At 41.9% G+C, this 19,037-nt stretch overlaps 2 protein-coding genes across 3 annotated transcripts in view; one reads left to right on the forward strand and one right to left on the reverse strand.

Annotated features, from left to right (window-relative positions):
- pcsk6 (proprotein convertase subtilisin/kexin type 6) overlaps window positions 1-1,308 on the reverse strand; it is a 29,548-nt gene extending 28,240 nt beyond the window's left edge. The window contains exon 1 of one of the 2 annotated variants that reach the window (XR_014732243.1): window positions 883-1,308. Coding sequence is in view for 1 of the 2 variants with exons in the window: in XM_084682063.1 (XP_084538189.1) it covers window positions 883-1,041 (159 nt within the window). In the remaining variant the exon portion in view is untranslated. The remainder of the gene's footprint in view (window positions 1-882) is intronic. The other variant, XM_084682063.1, reaches the window with a different exon arrangement.
- Window positions 1,309-6,837: 5,529 nt separating this feature from the next.
- Window positions 6,838-18,594, forward strand: plekho2 (pleckstrin homology domain containing, family O member 2). The gene is made up of 7 exons (XM_084683031.1): window positions 6,838-7,060; window positions 11,071-11,220; window positions 11,540-11,662; window positions 14,814-14,918; window positions 15,015-15,113; window positions 15,243-15,527; window positions 15,612-18,594. The coding sequence occupies exons 1-7, from the start codon at window positions 7,052-7,054 to the stop codon at window positions 17,220-17,222; spliced, it is 2,382 nt and encodes a 793-aa protein (XP_084539157.1). The 5' UTR covers window positions 6,838-7,051; the 3' UTR covers window positions 17,223-18,594.
- Window positions 18,595-19,037: the final 443 nt, after the last annotated feature.

Genomic DNA, 19,037 nt, shown 5'->3' on the forward strand with positions numbered 1-19,037 from the left:
GGATCTGCCATAACCTTGGAGCCATGCCCTTCCCACAAAAACATACAGGGAAGATGATTGAATTATTTATTGATTATTTATTTATATATATTTTTTTGTAATATTGTATACTGTAGTTCAGAAGTTGTGATTAACTGAAAACAGTTAACACTGCTGCTAAAACAACCATGTGCAGAGCAAAGGGCATGAGACCTGTGTTCTCCATTCAAAATATTCCCCAAAGCAAAGAAAGTGAACCTGAAGTATATAGGCATTCTTTTCTCATGATCTCAATACACACATTAATTCCAGCACATGTGCTTTTTTGGCCCAGAGCTGTTGAACTCTTATTTCTAGAACTATGACAGTTTACTCTCAGTATTTCCTATCTCATCCTTATGCTGAATTATGATTCTGAATACTGTCTTTGTAATGCTCTCCCTGGAACTCCAATAAGTATTGTTTATTCTAATTTTTGATCCATCTTAAATCCAAGATTTTTCTTACAATTCAAATATCAGTGATCTACAGAGTTTTTATATATCGTTTTCTAGATCCTTACTGTATCCATTGTAGGCTATAGGATGTGATCACTCACTGAATGCACTGCTCTATTCCGTGTTTGCCATGTAGCGCACACTAGCGATGCAGTGAGGCAATCGGTGTGTTTGAAGTGACGCCAACAAGAAATCTCTATTTTTAACTTTTTACTAAGATAAGTACTTCCATCACTTATCAGAAATGTTTTTTACTTATATGGAAAATTCCAGTCATAATTCTACGATGATGTAGTGTGTCTGAGAGTTCGAGAGAGACGCAGTTTATCCTACAGACAAAACACTGTTAATCAAATCAAATAAATATGACTGAAAAAAAGTGATCAACAGGCAAACTGTGTCTTACCTGGCCCAAATTATTATATCCATATTTAGCAGCAAGTTTGTCTGCCTCCTCGTGTCCCCCTTCAATACGCACAGCCCAGTGATTTGTGTAAACATTCCGCGGGGGCAAAGACTGACACAGTTCTAAAGTTGGAAAAATAAAGATTATAAATATGATCATTTTGATGACCGAAATCAGTCCAACAGCATTCACTTTAAAATAAAGCAGCAGTTATTCCAATATTTGGAAATTCATAAAAACCGCAAAATCCAAATCAATTCTCATGTGTCATGTGTCCATCGTCTTCCAGCCAGTAGTCCAAGTGAAATTCACTGACTGGCCAACTGTAAATAAATGGCGCAAAAAGTTGCAAAGTGTGAACCCTTGTACCGTGAAGTACTCCGCTATTTGTAAGTACAGTAACCAATGGCGAGTCCCATCTCAGTGCAGCCTCTAACCGCAAAACGCAGAGGTAAGGAGAGTACGCGCATCTGAGGACTGACAGGGCCACGCCTCTCCAACCTGCGCGAAGAGCTCGCAGGGAGATGTCATGCTCCAGGCTTCTTCCCGGTTAGGGTCATGTCTCTGGCAGCAGAACACTGGCATAGCTGATTGCTCTCACTTCAACTGACTTAGACAATAAGTAAATATCAATGCCCTACGTGGGAGGGGGAGGGGAGGGGTGCGGCGCATGAAATCAGTGGACTTGAAATCATACTTGTGCCTCTCCTGAAGTGCTTCTGTACATTCAAGAAGCTGACTGAGTAAATATACTTTGCTTATGAGGTCTGTCATTCCGTTTCCTTATCACAAAAACTGCCTAACATGCTTCATCACAGAACCTTCAAACTGCCACAAAACTATTACAAAACCCTCATCCTTTCACTCTCTCTCCCCTTCTCTCTCTCTCTCTCTCTCTCTCTCTCTCTCTCTCTCTCTCTCTCTCTCTCTCTCTCTCTCTCTCTCTCTCTCTCTCTCTACATCGCTCTCTCTCTTACTCTTCTGAAATGAATGAATAATGTGTTGCTGATTTGCCATCATTGAGTATTACCATCAACACAAATGCTGTCATTGACACATTAATCCTTATCTCTTTAGGCTGGAATGCACATAAAACGTAATTAACCGATGCAACATGGACAAACTGAACACACAAGACAGTTAGGATTAGCTCTGAAATCCTATCAAGAGAAGCAGTTCGTGGACAGGGTGAGCATAAACAGAGATGATGTAACAAATGAGTGTGACAAAACACACTGTTTTAACAGTATGTTGAGATATCAGATTCTAGGAAGTAGTCTGTTAGTTTATTGAGAACAAGTTTGGTAAACCCCATTGCACGCTAAAGGGTTGGAAACCCATTTCTAGCTCCTTGTGACACAGTCCTTACAATGGTGACTTGGGGAAGAGTTGTGGCGGACGATGGAAGACCATATAGTTCCTGTACAGCCACTACTGAGGCTGGTGATGTGTCCACCTGGGTGCTGTCAGATCAGACAGATCTCACAGGGCTCAAAGACCAACCTGTTTACACATGCACAGGCATTGTAACACAGCTGCTATTGCTCACAGGCTTCATGTTGGAAATGTGTCCAAAGCAGTCGACCTGTCTCTGGTACATGGCATCAAGGGCTCTGATGGGTTGTTGTTTTGCTTGTGTAATGAATGGCAGAAATGAGAAATAAAGATAATAAAGGCTTTTGTTTATACATGCACTCCCTCCTGAACTTTATTCCTCGACAGCAACATCTATTGAACAAGATTCCAGCAAACTGTTTATTTACTCTCTTGTATGTGTTTTGGGTGGGATTAAAGGAAGTCAACAAAAGTCTCATATTGGCCATTAACACATACTACCTATTTTCTTCATAATAACGAGGCAAAATCCAGGAGAAAGTGTGCAATTCCATACTACAGAGTGAGTTTCCCACAAAGTAGCTATTGGCAGGAAAGTATTAGGGTTGTGGTTTCTATGAGTGTGTAGGTATAGAGCTGTGTGTGTGTGTGTGCGTGTGCGTGTGCGTGTGTGTGCGTGTGTGTGCGTGTGTGGAGGTTGTGAGTGTCTGTGTGTTAGCATACAGTATATTTAAACTTTGAACATGGTGCACAGAGACCTCCACATTGGCAGCTCTCTGCCCTGGCATTAACCAGGCAGAGCTGGCAGGCTAGCAGGTTTGTGTTTGAAGTTCTCAGGTGGGTATATGTCACTGCCCAATAAATCATCTATTTCTTCAAACAGAGATACTTTCAGGATCTGTGAGAGCCATACTGAACAACCCTGCTGTGACTCCAATTGAATATTATTATTAAATACATCAATGGTTTTCTTAGGGGTAACTACAGGCTATGCATGAACTTGACAACTGATTTGAACTGTTAACATTCCAATTTGACATGCGTATTTGGTCCTCTCACTTGAATCATTAATTATGTAAACAAACCAGAACAAATGGATATACTATACCAATGCCTGTATTAATTTATCATCATATTGCCAGGATAAAACTATGTTTCTTCCTTATTTATTGTTCCTTCTGGAAAAGGAACCTAGCAATAATGACTTTGCTGCCATCTTGTGTTAGGAGTCTTTACACCACCGAAGCAGTAAATGACCACGTTTGTATCCAAACAGAATCTTAGGGGTTCTGAAGGGTTATCTGGAACATATATGGTTCTATAAGGTAGATTTAAGTAGTCCTGTGTATGACCTTGTCGATTTCAGAGTGTGCAGACAACTTTCATGAGCTGCATTCTATATTGTTGTATAACATCAAAATAAGTAATTATAATTCCTGCCCCACCCTGCAGTTGAGATGATATTAAGATAAATCAAACTTACTTACAGACAGTTTGGGATGCTATGCAATCTCATATCAACATAATGTAATTATGCTCTGTTTCTCATTCATTTTCTAAACTCAACAGATCTTTGAGGGCCTCTGAGAAATTCACAACTCATGAAACCACATTGTTATCAGTCACCTAAAGGCAACCAGATTGTAAGATTATATGTTTGCTTGAGGAGATCTGTGGACAGTAAAAACAAATGTATTCAATGGTAGATTATGTCAGGTTGCAGTTCTTTCAATGCCAGCGGGGGCAAGCTTTGATCAAATTACCATTAAATTGTCCTCGCTCTTCAGACTAAACATCCCACTTCATAAAGATTAGACTTTAATGAAGCGGGCAGCAAGCTGTCCAGCCTATCATTCCACCAGAAAGCCTCCTGCAAAGTAATTAACTCTCTAAGAGATAAATCAATAAGAATCACCACACAAGGTCAATCAATGTCAATAACAGCAGATAGAAGCATCTGGAAATAACAGAAGAAGACTAGATTAATTTGAGGTGCCAAAACATCTGCAGGATCTAAGACGTGCATTTCCAAAAACTCCTTTCATAAACACAAGTCTCATTTTCAAATGAACAATCCATAGAAAGAGAGAGTATAAAAACGGCCTAAATTCAGATGAACTGGGCACACGGCATGCAGCCACACTGGCCACAGTGATCTGTATAATTGCATTTAAGTAAGACCTCTCCCTTTTAACTTGTTTGCTGCATGCTTTTGCGGCTGGGCTGAGCACAGACAGGGACAGAGCAGCTTTTCAGAGCCCACCCCTCTGGGAGGAAAACTGCTGCCACCAAAGGGGCTTTAGAGAGGTTTCTTGGGGGTCTCTATGGGAACGGTTAGGCCGGAATCAATGAACAGAATGACCGTAGATCAGCTCAAGAGGGACAGCTTCACAGTCTGGATCTATGTAGCAGCAAGTAGTGGCATATTTGTGGTCAGAATGTTTTTTATGGCAGATGGATCTTAAATGTCAACTGCCACTGAAATACCTCATCCAATATTGATAGATTGTTATCACGTGTTACCACTGAATCCAGGATTTCAGATTTTCTCCAAGTTATAGAATACTGTTACTATTGAGCCCAAAGCTGCTGTTTGGTTTTGAATACATGCTTAATTTAAAAATACAATCTGAAGATATGGAAAGCTGCAGCACCAGGTGAAGAATGTCTAAATGCCGTTATGAAACAGTCTGTGAATAGAGCTACAGTATTTACAGCTCGGTGGGGAAAATTAAGTGACATGAGTGTTTGTACCAAAATGACATGCAAACAGAAATAAGTCTCAAAGAAAATGTTTGAATCATGTTCTTTTCTACCAACAGTAAATCGTTTTTTAAATGATATTTCCAACAAGTATGTTAGACTCCACCACTGGTAACATGGTAAGATGAACTGACAAAATTGCCAGTATGGAAGCTATGCTTATGGGTGACTTATGCCTGTCTCAATAAGTGAAACATATATTTGGGAAAGGTTACTTTTGTGGGAAAAGAACAAAAGAGACTGACAGTGAGTGAGGGAACAGGAGGGAAAGAAAGAGAAAAAGAGCAATAGAGAGAAAGGAAGAACGATAGTGCAAATGAGGAAGAGTGAGAGAGAGAGTTCTAGAAGAAGGTTTGGTATTTGCCCAGATTGGCCTGTCAGAGTAGACAGGGCCAGTAGTGATTCTTATTGATTCACAAGACCACATATCCCATCAGCTATATGACAGTGCAATTATAGCTGCTGCCAAGGCACAGCCACTCACAGCATCCCAATGGTGCTTGTCTGCGATCTCAGAATAAAACAGACAGAGCAATGTCATTCCCAAACCAAGGGAGGACAAAGCACAGCAGGGCAGCTGGGGAATCCTAATAGGAGAGCAGGGTGACAGGTAACAATGTTATCCCGTTTCTGGGACACAGACACTTAGAACTGGGCTCCACTATGGGAGTCGAAGAGGGCCTTGGAGAGCAAGTGACTAGTCTAGGTCTAGATCTTCTTACGACCTATGTCAACGCTCAAGACAAGCTTAGTTTAACTCCCATTTTCTAATTTAATTTAGAATTGTTGTTAAAACCCATAAAGTATTTCAAGTGATCATATAATATAATATACCTGTATAGACATGAAGACTGTTGACCAGGTTTATATTCAAAGGATCATCTGGGGTATAAGGCCTGGATCCCTATACAGGAATGATCAGTGATAGTGACTTAGGTGACATTACACACACTTACAGTATCACTGACCAGCTGGAGGTGGCGCTGTACTTCTGATAACTGTAAATGCTTGACTGAGGCCCTGTCTGTAGGGAAAAGGTCGTACCAGGTTGTACTCATTTGGTTTGGTCTGACAAGAGAGGATGGTCACAAACAAACAGATACACACAGTTCTCTCATTCACACACAAACACAAACACACAAACACACGTACATACATGTCTTTATAAATATAGTTTGATCTGAGCTAGGTATCCAACATTATGCAGCAAAGGAAAAAGTAGGCCTTGCCTGAAGTTATTTTTCATAGTGTATGTTGTGACAGCACATCCTGCTCTCACCACACCTACCAGGAAGTGAACACTGCAACATTATGACAGAGTTGATCATCTCAAATGCCTCTACCAATAGTACAGTTCGATGTAACTATGCATCTAAACTGCGAGACACATACATAATATACTACATAATAATCTTAGAAAATGGACTGTCTATAAACCGAAATGATCTGCAAACAAAAAGTTTGTTAACATTATTGATAGTTTCATTTTTACAAAAACACGTTAGGCATAATTGCCAATAATCATAAATAGGATACTATATAAAATTAAAGCAAATTCAGCAATACATAAAGAAGAAGAGGATAGCAGCTTGCTTTTGATTTATGTGGTTGTTGTCGACTGTATTCGTACGATGACACAAAATGTTCTTTCTAACTATAAAAAATGTATAACTTTCGAGCTCATAAAAGATGAAAGCTGATAACGTTCCTGAAGAATGCATACTTCCGCACTGCACAATTCAAGGCCTCAATTCGTCATGGTCATCACTGCTCCTACGCGAAGCGCTTTACTTCAATTCAAGTGTATTTCTATTGACGCGCTGAGGCATTGAGGGACTTACCGGAAACCAAACTTTTTTTTCATCAAACTCTTCGTTGAGTCGAAAGAGGAAAAAAGAGACAACGGTTCAGCGTCAAAACTTCAGTTCCTTATTTGATTTTTTTTCCACTTTTACGTCATGTTTGATATGTACCTCTTGTTGTCGCCAACAAGACAATTTCATGCTTTTTGTCAAGAATAAACTCGCCGTCGAGGGTTTTTCTTGTACATAACGGATCGTAGTGTTTTATCATGGAAGATGTGAGTAGCCTATTTTTATTTGCTTTCTGCTACGTGTGTGCGGCCACTTTGCATTTGTGCGAGAATTCATGCATAGTTTTCTTCTGGAATTCTTCAACAGAAGTTAAAAAATGCCGCTTTACTAAATGTGTCAATAATTGAACTCACAATAGGCATTAAGGCAGCAGAGATGAAGTAGCCAAAAAGTACTGCAAGACACTTGCACAAAGTGATATCACACAGTTCAGGGTAGAAATTGATATTAAGCGTACGCACAGATGCGGCACGCTACCTGCATTCAAAATTCCATTCTAAGGTGGCACATAAGCACCTGCGGAGCTGTCAGGCTGCCGGTGCCGTTGTCACATCAGTCTACACATTTTCGCTGGAGTCAACTCACTTTTTTTTATTGAAGTGTGAACTTGTGACACACACAAATGTGTTATGCCGGATGAAGTTGCAATGCTTGCATATACGGCAAGTAAGACTTAATTATATGGAAACACTTTGTTTGCTGGTTTTGCCTTTTGAGTGCTTTGTTGTTTTTATGATGAATGACTTCCACAACACGGGTAGCCTAGTTTCCAAAACCTGTTGCAGATACGAAAAATAGTGAAAAGGGATTCAGGAAGTATCCAGATAAAAAAGAAGAAGTTTCAACAGAGAAGTGATAGACAAGAAACAAATGAGTAACCTACTGATAAACTGTAACCCAACCCTTCATGCCTTTCAAAATGTGTTTTCTATTGAATTACGACATAGCCTAGCGCTGGCACAGTGATCTATGGTGAGGGCACTGAAGCAGCCCATCCCTTCCAGTTAATGTCCCATAGCTCAACAGTAAACTCATCATCCTCCACACTACATGGTTTACAAGTGTCTGTAATGACTTCTGCCTCATAGGTAAGTTAATGGACCCCCTACATTGTTAGGGACTGGGTCCACCTGCTGGTGCTGGTCTAAGTCACACTGACCTAACCAACCCAAATCCCACTATCAGGAGAAAACTTAAACCTTGCTGTGGGTACGTTGGGTTTGTGTTCAGTCCTAGCCTGCCTAGCCAGGTGTTTAACTTTGCTCACTGGCCTACCACTCTCAACTTAATAATAAAGTAATAAAGTAATTATATTCATTTAGCAGATGCTTTTTTTCCATAGAGACAGACAAGGGAGATTTGAACTTGCATCTTCTTGATCTGCAGGGAAATGCTGTAACACTGAACTACACCCATCTCATTAGTTTAGCTATCCCTTCTCTGTAAAATCATTTCACCCTCTCTCTTTCTCGCCCTCTCTTTGTGTTAGAAAGAGAGAACAAGGCGCTCCATAATGTCTCTGTCAATCCTCAGGGTCATTCTGTAATGCTCATTCAGCAGTGAGTAGCCCAGAACACATGGTGGGGCTGCATGGCCCATTCATTCCTGAGGAAACAGACTTGTACATTATGTGTCAAGGCAGAAAACAATGAACCCTCCCTGGCCATCGTCCTGGCATTGAGGCTGGTGCCCTACAATGGCTGTGTGTGTGCCAGAGTCCTTTAACACTCTGATGGTGTGGCTGATAAGTCCTGGAGAGAGCTGGTGGAGATGTTGGGGAGAGGACACTGTTTTGGGACATCCATTTGTTTGATGTTTTTTTAGACCCCCCCCCCCCCCCGCCCCCCAAAATAAAAATAAAGAAATAAATAATAAATAACTCTCTTGACTCTCCACTACCCTTCCTTGTCTTTCCTTCCATCCTGTCTCATGCGATCTTGTGATGCTAAGGTTGCTGTGTGTCTCAGTGATGTTCTGAGCTCAGATGTTGCTGATGAGGTCTTGTGGTGAGTTCATGCCGGTCAGGCCAGCAGGGAGCTCTATTCAGACCCGTTTCTCTGAGCTCTATGGGCAAGGCTTTATGAGGAACACATGTTCACAGAGGTGTGTCTCACTTACATACCCCATGTTTTTACTTACTCTTTTAAGAACTTGTTATACTGTACAAGCTTATACTGAACAAACAATATACTTTAGCCTATACAGTGAGTTCCTTCAGATAATAAGGTGGATTGTCTTACAGATCAATCCTCAAATGTCATTGTCTTTGCAAGTTGGAGTAGTAGTAGCACTTGTTAGTGTGACAAGTATAGGTTGCCCCAAAGTCTTCTTCCTGTATACAAGTTTATGTCAGCAGGCCAGTTTCCTGTTAGCTATTAAAATATCTAGCACTCATGCTAACCAATCAGGCTGGCTAATAAACATAAAACGTGAATTATGTCACTGTGTTAGTAACAAGGCCAGTCCAAGACATATAGAGCCCAGCCAACTGAGCTCAGAGTCATAAAACTCTTTTCTTTACTGTAATGTAACCACACCCATTTTCAGGCAGTGTGCCGTGCTGTCTGTTATTGTGCTGTGGTGTGTGATATGTTCCACTTTTCCCCATTAGTGTGTGAGAAAGAGACAAAGGCCAATCAGTGTTTTCCTCTTTTCAGCCAGAGACACAGACATGCCATGTCCCCTCTTTGCCCAGGGGCTGTTTCCTGGACAGTGCAGCAGAAGAAGCGCACAGTCTCTCTCTCTCTCTCTCTCTCTCTCTCTCTCTCTCTCTCTCTCTCTCTCTCTCTCTCTCTCTCTCTCTCTCTCTCTCTCTCTCTCTCTCTCTCTCTCTCTCTCTCTCTCTCTCGCTCTCTCACACACACACTCTTTCTCCTCTCTCTTTCTGCTTTCCTGTCTTCTCCCCTCACAACTGCTCCCCTCTTCTTGGACATTGCTCTTCTCATACTGCCGTAGTGAAAGTGGAAAAACACGCCAGATATCCTGTGGAATTTCCTTCAATAGAACAGGGTGGCTGGTCAGTTTACAACTGCACCTGCAAATGTCTTCATTTTATTTGATTACCCTATTATACTTGGACGCCTTGGTTGCCTCATTTAAGAAGTTTTATCAGCAGAATGCAGAAAAATAAAACAATGGTATCACACAGTTACAGTATGTCGTGTTCTCCTGCCCCCTTGGTCTGCCTGGCCCCTGGACCTTTACTCTTCATTCTTCACCACCTCCGTTCACGTCTCTCAGCTGGAGATGTGCTCAGTGTCTTCATGCCAATACAACAAACAGACCCACAGAGACGTCTTCACTTTTTCACGTTTCTTATTTCAAAAGCTGGAGTGTGAAAAAGAGTCCATGTTTTTCATGCATGGGCGTATCCAGCCCCTCCAAAAGTTCCATTAGCCCCCCCCCCCAACCTTTTTACCTTTTTTTTTCATATTCTTCCTAAAACCCACTACAGGACACTATTTAAAAGGATATTTTCAAAAAATATCTTCTGGGGCAACATGCCCCCAGACCCCCCTAGTTTTTCTGGGTCACAGGAAAAAATGCCCCCCCAAAAGTGGGAACCTAGATTCGCCCCTGGTTTCATGGATTGGTGGTTTGCCTTGACCACTCCACTCTGAGGACTCTACAGTGGATCTCGACAGGGTGTGTGTCCTGGTGTGTTCCAGTTTTCTGTATTATTGAGAGCAGTGGTGAAGATACGATACAGCTGTAATAATGTTCAAACTTGAGTTTATTGCTACTTTGCCGACTTGGATATGAGCAAGGAACAACTGCAGGCTGGGAAGAAAAGGGAGGATGAGACATGAGAGGCTTATAAAATAATGAGCTGAAAGGGAACAGCAGACCAGGTGGAGAAGGTTAAGGATGTGGGATGAATGAGCTACAAGTCTTTGTGAAATTGAGCCTCTGCATCCTGAAGTCCCATCTCACCACACACTGAATTTGAAGACCGAGGGCCCTCTGGGTTTAACACTCTCTGCTTTATCTGTTTAAAACTCACACTGCTGTCTGTTTCTAGCTCTTTCAGGATGGACAGCAATTTACTCCTAAGAATTCCTAAGAATAAGAATTAACTAACAACTGCTGTAACATCAGTACAAGTTGGAAGAAATTACTCATTTATGTACATTTAGTTTCTACGCAACACACTTTGCACAAAGAAACAAGAAGATCATTTGATTTTCTATTTGGGTGTTCCTTTTTATTCTGCCAGAGTGTGAAAGAGAGCCCAGCCAAGCCCAAAGAGGCTCAGTTCTTGGGGAAGGCTGGCTGGGTGAAGAAGGCCTCAGGCAGGTTTCTGGTCAGCTACAAGGACCGCTACGTCCAAGTGGAGAGGACACAGGTTCTTGTGTATGAAAAAGAGGTATAGTACCCAGATTATCCACATCTGTGCATTTCTTATTATTTTTATTTGAGTAAATTGCAATATTTCCTGTGTGAGCATTGAGTTTTAGCCTATTATTTACAGGTCATAGCTCTGTCTTTCCTTACTTCATATAATTTCAACAACTCTTTTCTTAATCACATTTAACCACTATAATCACTCAGTTATCCCATGTTGTTTCAGAAGTATTAAAAACAAATACACAGATTATGTGTGCCTTGAGTTGCAGAGCCTCAGTTTATTTGTAGGCCTCATTTCCCTGTCCGAATAAACGTCTTTGTCTTCCTATGTGTTGCAGGACCTTCAGAACTGCCTTGAGAAAGTGGACCTGGGAAACTATGACAAGTGCCATGAGATGAAGAGTGCCTTCTCGAAGAAGAACAGACTGGTATTGATACGATCGCCAAAATCTGTAAACAAGGTAAATTGAACTTTAGTTCCGGTTAAATGAGAAACTTATTTTGGTTATTTTGTAAGGATGGGTTTTTTTCAACACAGAAATAGTGTCATATGGAAAATAGGAAAATAAATTTGACAGAAATGGTCAAATATGAGGATGTTGGTCTGAGTACGATCTTTCTTTATCTTTTCTCTCTATTTCTCGTTTCCTCTCCTTCTCTCAGGCTGCGATATAGATGTGTGTCACGAGTCATCAACAGAATGACTACTAACTGTAATTACACGCTTTCAAGTCTTTGGGTCCTGACCGAGGTGGAAGGAATTGAGTGGTTTGGTCACAGAGGGTATAAGGAGACGAGAAGAGGCCTGAGGCCGGTTCTGAGAGTGGCCAGGGGTACAGGCGTTCAGCCAACACTTTAATGAGGCTAATGTGTGCTCTGGCACCCAGGCAGAAACTACGGACTACTAAACAAGACACACAGGGGATTGGAATAGCACTGTTTTTTTTTACAAAAACAAGCAGTTTGTTAAACCCAATCAACTGTGTTGAACTAGAATGCTTTGTACACTTGCAACCTTACGTAATATAAAGTTAAACCCCTACGTGATTGCTTGTATGTGTGCGCTGAGCAGCTTTTGTTGATATGCTTGCCCTGTGCTCTAGCAGGACGGGAAGTGGATGTGATATAGCTTTGCGTGTGCTGTGGGTTACAGCCCAGTTTCCTCATGTGAATCCGGATGACCCGTGGATGACCTTCCCATTTCTGTCCACTCCAGCTCCACTCCAGATTCATTCCAGATCCTGTCTAGATTCTAGATTATTTACAGTCCCCACTGGATCTTTAGGATCCCTTTGTGAAGCTTTCACTCAGGACATGTAAGCTGTTATGTACATTGATGGACTGATTCGAAAGGCATAGAGAGAATTTCTGAATTTAGGTAGAAAGACGTGAGTTTTCGATTTCTGGAATTCCCCTTCCATTGTCATTATTGTGAGCAATGCAGTCTGGCATAGGGGGATGAATATAGCTTACTGAATGTCTATTTGTTATAAAGAGTTAATGTACAGTAGAGATGCTCTGATATTATGAAACGGTTTGATGTTTGGTGCTGGTTGAAATTTAAGGCTCGTAATGTAGGCGGAGATGAAGTCTTCTTGGCCCTCAACACTGACACTGGAAATGTGGAAAAGTCAAAAGAAATGCAGGAGATACCAGAGTGGTGAAATACACTGTATTACAAACAGATGACGAGTCTCGACCATCAGCCAACCCCACGACTGGAGCAGATGTCAGAGGGAGGGAGGTCTGTGTGTGCTGGGCCAACAGCTGAATACCTCATCCCTGTGTGTGTGTGTGTGTGTGTGTGTGTGTGTGTGTGTGTGTGTGTGTGTGTGTGTGTGTGTGTGTGTGTGTGTGCGTGTGTGTATGGGAAGGAGTACGTGTGTGTATCGGCGAGAGGAGAGCGTATGTGTGTCGTTTGTGTGTGTGTGTGTGTGTGTTTGGGTGGGTCATTTTTTCCCCTCTCTAACACAGTGTCCAGGCAGGAGAGTGAGTCAGACCCCAATGCTTACAGCTTCATTTCAGTGTGGCACACACACATGCTGACACACACACATCCCACAACATCTTGGAAAGACTTTTAAAGCTTGACTGTAGACACTGGCCTGTATCCTTTTATTAAACACTTGAAATGTCTGGTTCTCTCTGGTTCTTGCTTTAAAGCCTCCGAGTTTCACAGTATGTTTTGATAGGATTGTACTTCAGACAGACTGTGCCTCCCACATACATATGAGGTTACATTCAGAGCCATTTCAGTTTGTTTTGGAGGCAGGATAGTTGTCGTTAAGCATTATTAGCTCTCAAGTGAGGGAGACGCACTGTGCTGATCCTTTACTTCCTTTGAGCGACGCACACAGCTGAAAAACGAGTGCGTCAAATTGAACTATTATAAAAACAAGCTCAGGGAGCTTGAAAGAAGCTTTTTTGTCATGTCATCTCTATAATAAATGTAAATCTATGGTTTCATAACTGAGAGGCAAAGATGAAATGATCTTCTGGCTTCCATTTCTGTTTTAACCCTCCTCTCCTCTTTTCATAGTCACTGTCTCAAGAGAAACTGTTTGTATGTGTTTTACTTGGATAAACATAATCCAGGATGCACATGCTTATTGCTTTTGTGCTTCCCAGTTTCCTGTTGAGGGTTGGTTGAAAACAAGAGGTACCTTTTATCTTGGAGAATAGTGTGAAGTTAGCAGTTCTTGATGCTGACCCCAGCACTCAGTCCACCCAGAAGATTTCTAGGCATCTGCTAACTTTTATTTTTGTCAGGCTGTGGTCTGGTCATCAGAAACAGCACTGCAGTGAAACTATTCTCACTGCAGAAGGTAGTTTGTTTAGTGTCCACAGTAGCACATATATAAGGCACCTATTTAGAATCCAAAGGCCACATGTTGTAGCATACCCTAAATATTAGGTAAATGTATCAAATTAGTTGACAAAGTAATATATAATATATACATATATTTGCATGTTTTATGATGCATTGTATTTTCAAGGATTATAGCCTGCCCAAAGATCAAATCTGTTATGCGTGAACTATGTTGTACATGTAACTATGCTGCTTGTACATTCAAAACACACAATGTCTTGTAGGCCTACTTAGAGTTCAGGCTGTTTCCAGTCAGCAGCTTTTGTTATTATGCAAGTGAAGGGACTGAGAGGGCCTGACCAGGATGTTAAGAGCTTCTTGGCTGCCCCTGGGAGTTCTCCTGGGTAACCCTGTTGAGTTTTGGCTCTGCCTCAGTGAAAGGTATGCCAAATGCACAAAGCTTTTCCTTAGGCTGTTCAGCCATTATATGTACTTGAACTGTCACAGTGAGAGTTTGAAGCTCAGCTGTGCCACAGGTCAAAATGGCAGAAAGTATACTGACCAACTTCGATGTCAGGAAAAACATGGGTTGTTTTAAACTCAAAATGTCAGTTATTCAAATGGTAATTATGGTGTATTAAAATGAAATGTTATGTACATAGCTGAGCTATGAATTGTATGTTATGTACTTGTAATTTTGTTTTCAGTGGATTCCGTTTTGGAAATTAAGAGAGTGAAAATTTGTCATGGAGCAGTTGACTCTTTCTGTTAGTTTGTAATGTCAGTGTTCTTCTGCCGTCCAGGTGAATGATGTCAAGTTCCAGGCTGCTAACCTTGAGGAGAAGGAGGCGTGGATCAATGCTTTGAGTGACGGCATCAACAGAGCCAAGAACAAGGTCTTGGATGAGGTAAAGGAGTGGGTGTGAGACTCTTTGTACTGTATGCCCCCTAACACATGTATGGGTTCTTGTTTCTGGAATATGTTTTCTTGTTGTGTTCCCCAGGTAAAGATAGATGAGAGCAGTAATTTAGATCACGTGACACGCACAAGAGCCAAGGGTAACCGCAACAGGAGGCCCCCTACCAGGATACATATGAAAGAGGTAGTGTTTGTGTGGGTGTGTGTGTCTTTGTGTGTGTGTTAACAAAGTCGGCATCAGTTCCGTCAATAAGAAGGAATACAATGATTTTCAGATCAACTGTCGAGAATCATTTCCTCTTTCCTCCCCTAGGTGGCCAACGTTTCCTCAGAGGGCATGTTAAGACTAGACCTGGACATCACAGACAGCAGCACACTCAACGGCACCCTCTATGTCAACGTAGAAACCACGGACTCCCCTAAAGAGGTCGTGAAGCCCTTGATGGAGGAGGGAGAACCCCAGGAGGTTCCACAGACAGAAGAACCCAGCCCTCAGAAGAAGGTCTTGAAGCCACCCATGCCCCCCAGTAAAGAGGCCAAGCTCCCACCTGCAGCAGAGAGCAAAGACCTTGACAACACCATCTCTGAGAAGAAAGTTGTAAGTTAACCTTCCATGCCTGATTTCCATACCTCTTGGTTGTGATAGATGTGTAATAGGAATTTGATTTGTTTTGATTTAAAGGTCCTCAAGCCTCCCATGCCCCCGTCAAAGGAGTCCAAACCCGCTGTTTCAGCAGCGGGCGAGGTCTCCCAGGAGGACTTCCCTGACGATGACCTGGAGAAGAGCCCGGAGGCTGGAGTCGAGACTGGACAACCAGCCACACCTCCAAACAAACCCCACTGCAGCTCAACTGACAACCTGGCCGTGTCCCCTCAGTCCAGTCAGAACCCCAAGCCTCCCACCCCACCTTCCAAAGACAAGAAGCCCACTCAGCCTTCCACCTCAGAGACCACACGTTTAGAGTCAGAAGATGTCAAAGATGAAGGCCAGGAAGAAGAACAAGATACATCTGAGACCACTTCCTCTGACATTAAACAAACTATCTTAACTGAGTCAGTGACTAAAGTGGAGTCCTCCACATCTGCTCCTAAGGAGGTCCCAACTTCCTCTGAGATCAAAGACAAACCATTAGTTACCAGCACAGAAGAAGAAATCCCGCAACATGCACCTGAAGACAGTGTTTCTGCCCCATGTAGTAAGGTGCCTACTGATCCTGAGGAAGAGCCTAAGGTGTCTCAACTCAAAGCAGCAACACCATCAATGTCCACACCAGAACCAATCAAAAAGAGCCCTTGTCCACCCACCCCTCTTAAGAAGAAGCCTATCAAAATCCCTCCTCCTAAAACTCAGGTTGAACCCTGTGACTCTCAACCTCCAGGTGAATCCAAGAAGATTACCACTCCACCTGACGAGGAGGTAAATCCACCACCTACCATTTTACCTCCAGACCACACAGTCAGCAAGCCAGAGGAACCAGAGAGGGACCTGAAACTCCCAGTGGACCCCAAGACTGAAATCCCAGTGGTGGTGCTCTGTCTGGCCGACCCAGGTGCTGACAGCCCCAGCTCCAGCCCGGCCTCATGCCACAGGATCCTGGAAAAGAGAGAGTGCGAGGAGGAGAAGTCTGTGGACAGTGGTCAGCACTCGGACGATGATGGTGAGGGGTCAGAGGCTGGAGACACCATGGTCTGCTCCACGGCTGCTCTGAGGAGCAGCCAAGCCGCACTGGACATGATCAATGTGAGCGAGGATGATAACGAACCCCCCGATAGTCTTGGACAGAGTATGGACAAAGACCCCCCCGCGACAACCACTGCTCAGGTCCCTGCAGGGCCCCAGGTCAGCTCTCCTAAGGTCCATTCAACCTTTCTCAATTTGCGGATCAATCAGTCCTCCCGCCCATCGATTCCCCTTAAACCCTCAGCCAGGTCAGCCTCTGTGGGGGATCTGCTGTCTGAGTCCTCAGGCTCTGACACGACCAGGGATGGGGTGGGAGTCAGCGCTAACAGGCCCCCTGCTCTTCATCCCCATGTCATGGACCTTGAGAGTGAAGTGGACCTGAAGCTTAAAAAAACAGAGGATCTCCTGACCACTTTTCCCTCCCAAGACAGTCCCATGGGTGGGCAGAGCTCTGCTGCGCTGGTGGGGGACGGCCTAGAGAAGGGCTCCCCTGAGGAGCTGCTGGCCAGGGCCATGGAGAAGCTGAGGAAGGCAGAAATGTTCCTCCAAGAAGCAAAGAACATGAAGGAGTCCAACCATCCAGAGAACAACAGCAAGAGAAACAGCTGGTGATTGTTAATAGGAAGTGTGAAACAAACAGATTCATTGTGATTAATAGTAGCAACCTGAAAGAGCCTGTTTTCTCTGAGTAGAGCAGATTATGCAGGGCATGCAAGTGCAAGATGAGAATTAACAAAGTGCAATTATTCCCCCTGTAACCTTTCTGAAATCTGAAATACAGTAAAAACTGTACTGTTCTTTTTTTAATATTTCATATGAATTACTTGAAATCTAATTGACCATTATGGGATATTGTGATAAACAAAAAGGGATATTAAGCATAGTTAACAAAAATATGAAAACATTGCTCAGGTTTTTGGTTTGAAAAAACTTTTAGTCTGCTCATAGGATATGTTATTAAAATATAGGTAAATGTGGCTCGATGCTTTCCCGTCTGTCCTTCCAGACTATAAAATGCTTTCAGCTCACCGATGACAGTAGTTCTGTAGACATCAACATCATTTCCACTGAACAATGCTTTACACGACACACAGTGAAGTTGTGATACCTGCTATATACTGTATGTTCTGCAAAGCAGCCCTCTTCAAAACATTTATAAATAGTTCACACAGGAACTAGAAGCTTCCTGACCGGTTTACAGAGTATTAGATGAACCTTAAATACTGCCATCAGTTCTGGGTCCCAGTGGTTCTGAACCATGACGGCAGTATGATTATTTTGTATTTAGTGTTTTAAGGGTTTAATACACATTTTATAACACGTTGAGTCTTTTCTATCGTATTGTACCTCTTAGTGTTAGGCTTTTATGCTGAGGGTTTGAGGATATTGGTTATGGACCATTTGAAGCAGACTATCTGATCCACGTTTTGTACTTGAATGTCTACCTATGTGTGACATTTCGCCCATGTAAAGCACAGACAAACATTTTACAATTAAAAATGTTGATTAAAAATAAACTGTCTGCATTCGTTGTCATGAAACTAAGCAAATAGACCAGATAGTACCACCAATGTTTTAATGTTTCCTTTATCTTACTTTGCAGTTTCTGTGTAACAGTAGCCTATCATGTGAACATATCTAATGTTATTTGAATCTAAATTTGTAAATAACATATGTGTTCTGAATTGCTTTTTATTTAAGTTATTAACTCTTATTGTCATGGTTTGGTCTGCCAGTGTAGAAATTATTAAATAACCCTTGCACTGCTTTTCACTTTTGCAAATTGCAAATTATGTCTTGAGGTTTTGTAATATTTTATGTAATATATTGTCTTGTACAAATCCACTTATTGATAATACAACTAATTGGGTAAACTTGTGTTTAGATGTTTTTTTGATGCATACTAACAAATTGCTGTAAGTGCAAGCCATGTCTGAATAAACCTTGCCACTGTACCAAAGGTCTCTGGCTCTCTGCTTGCCTATCTTGGTCTATGGTTCATGGCTAAACAATGCAATCAATAAGAATTAATCAACAGTTTGGTATAAAGTACATTTTTGGTTTGAAAATGATTACCTGACATCACCAGTAGGACTAGAAAGGTTGTGTTGGTAATTCACATAGTCAGTTTTCATAATATATTTTCAGTTCCAAAAGCTATTTCCTTTGAAGCTTATATATATGCATATGGTATAGTGGTACTATATGGTATGGTTAAGTACTATAAACAATATTTAAGCTAGTCTCATATCTCAAACATAAACTGAGGAAATAAAAGAGCAAACTGCATACTGTGGTGACACATTTAGCATCCATAATTAGTTGGTGGTATTTTTAAAGAACGAGTTAACTGTCACACTGTTTTGTGACATGTCTGATAGTTTGAAATACAGAACATCAACATACAGTACCAGTCAAATTTTTGGA

Source organism: Hypomesus nipponensis, chromosome 19 (assembly GCF_054491055.1).
Source record: "Hypomesus nipponensis isolate SF chromosome 19, ASM5449105v1, whole genome shotgun sequence".
Classification (NCBI taxonomy): domain Eukaryota; kingdom Metazoa; phylum Chordata; class Actinopteri; order Osmeriformes; family Osmeridae; genus Hypomesus; species Hypomesus nipponensis.